The following is a 763-nucleotide window of genomic DNA, read 5'->3' on the forward strand; positions in this document are numbered from 1 at the left end:
TGAGAAGCTGGAAATAAGCTAATGGGATACATTCAAACACATTGCTCAGCACTAGCAGTGATCTGAGGTGCATGTGGACACTTTCATAGGAACCTTCCTCTGGTTCATGAGCATTTTGAGTCTTTCATGGCTATGGAATGACCTTGTACATGGCTATGTTGATAAACTACCCAACACACTTGCAGAGGGAAGGGTTAGCTTCAGGCATAAAGATGCAAATGGAGCTGCGAGTGCACCATGTTACTTCAGGTTGATTGAATGAAACTGTCGTAGTGATGTTTTTAATTGTGCAGGAACCCATTTCTGTGTTTATGTGTTATGGTTTGGATTTTGGCCTTTGAAGATAATCCTTAAGAATACATTTTATCCAGTGTTGATGTCTAGTTTTTAATGATAGTATTGATTTATGAATTGGACATTTTATATTCTTTTTTTGGATTCTCAGGAGGAACTGGATGAGATTGAGGCCCTGCTGGAGAGAGAGCAGGAACTGTTGGGCCAGCAAGACCATTCTCACCACACCTCTGTCAACTTACTCCACAGCCCAGGTACGTGTGTGGCAGTTATCAGTTGGGTTCATCAAGAAGCACGTTAGATTAACTTATATGTAGAGAAGGATCACGTGATTTACAAAAATATTTTTTTGAATATCACTACTCATTCACCATGATTAAATTGTCAGGTAGTTTACGTTATGAATTTTGTTTATTTTGTTTACTTAGATGCCTTTACAAATGAGGAGTTACAAGTGGTTAGTCACCAC

At 38.9% G+C, this 763-nt stretch overlaps 1 protein-coding gene across 1 annotated transcript in view; it reads left to right on the forward strand.

The window, feature by feature from the left end:
* The window catches only part of LOC119581991, a gene marked incomplete at its 3' end in the record, with an annotated part of 37,751 nt that overhangs the window by 18,898 nt on the left and 18,090 nt on the right, over nucleotides 1-763 (forward strand). The window contains 1 exon segment of the mRNA XM_037930180.1: nucleotides 446-548. Within this exon segment, the coding sequence (XP_037786108.1) occupies nucleotides 446-548 (103 nt within the window).

Source organism: Penaeus monodon, chromosome 15 (genome assembly GCF_015228065.2).
Source record: "Penaeus monodon isolate SGIC_2016 chromosome 15, NSTDA_Pmon_1, whole genome shotgun sequence".
In the NCBI taxonomy this organism is placed as follows: domain Eukaryota; kingdom Metazoa; phylum Arthropoda; class Malacostraca; order Decapoda; family Penaeidae; genus Penaeus; species Penaeus monodon.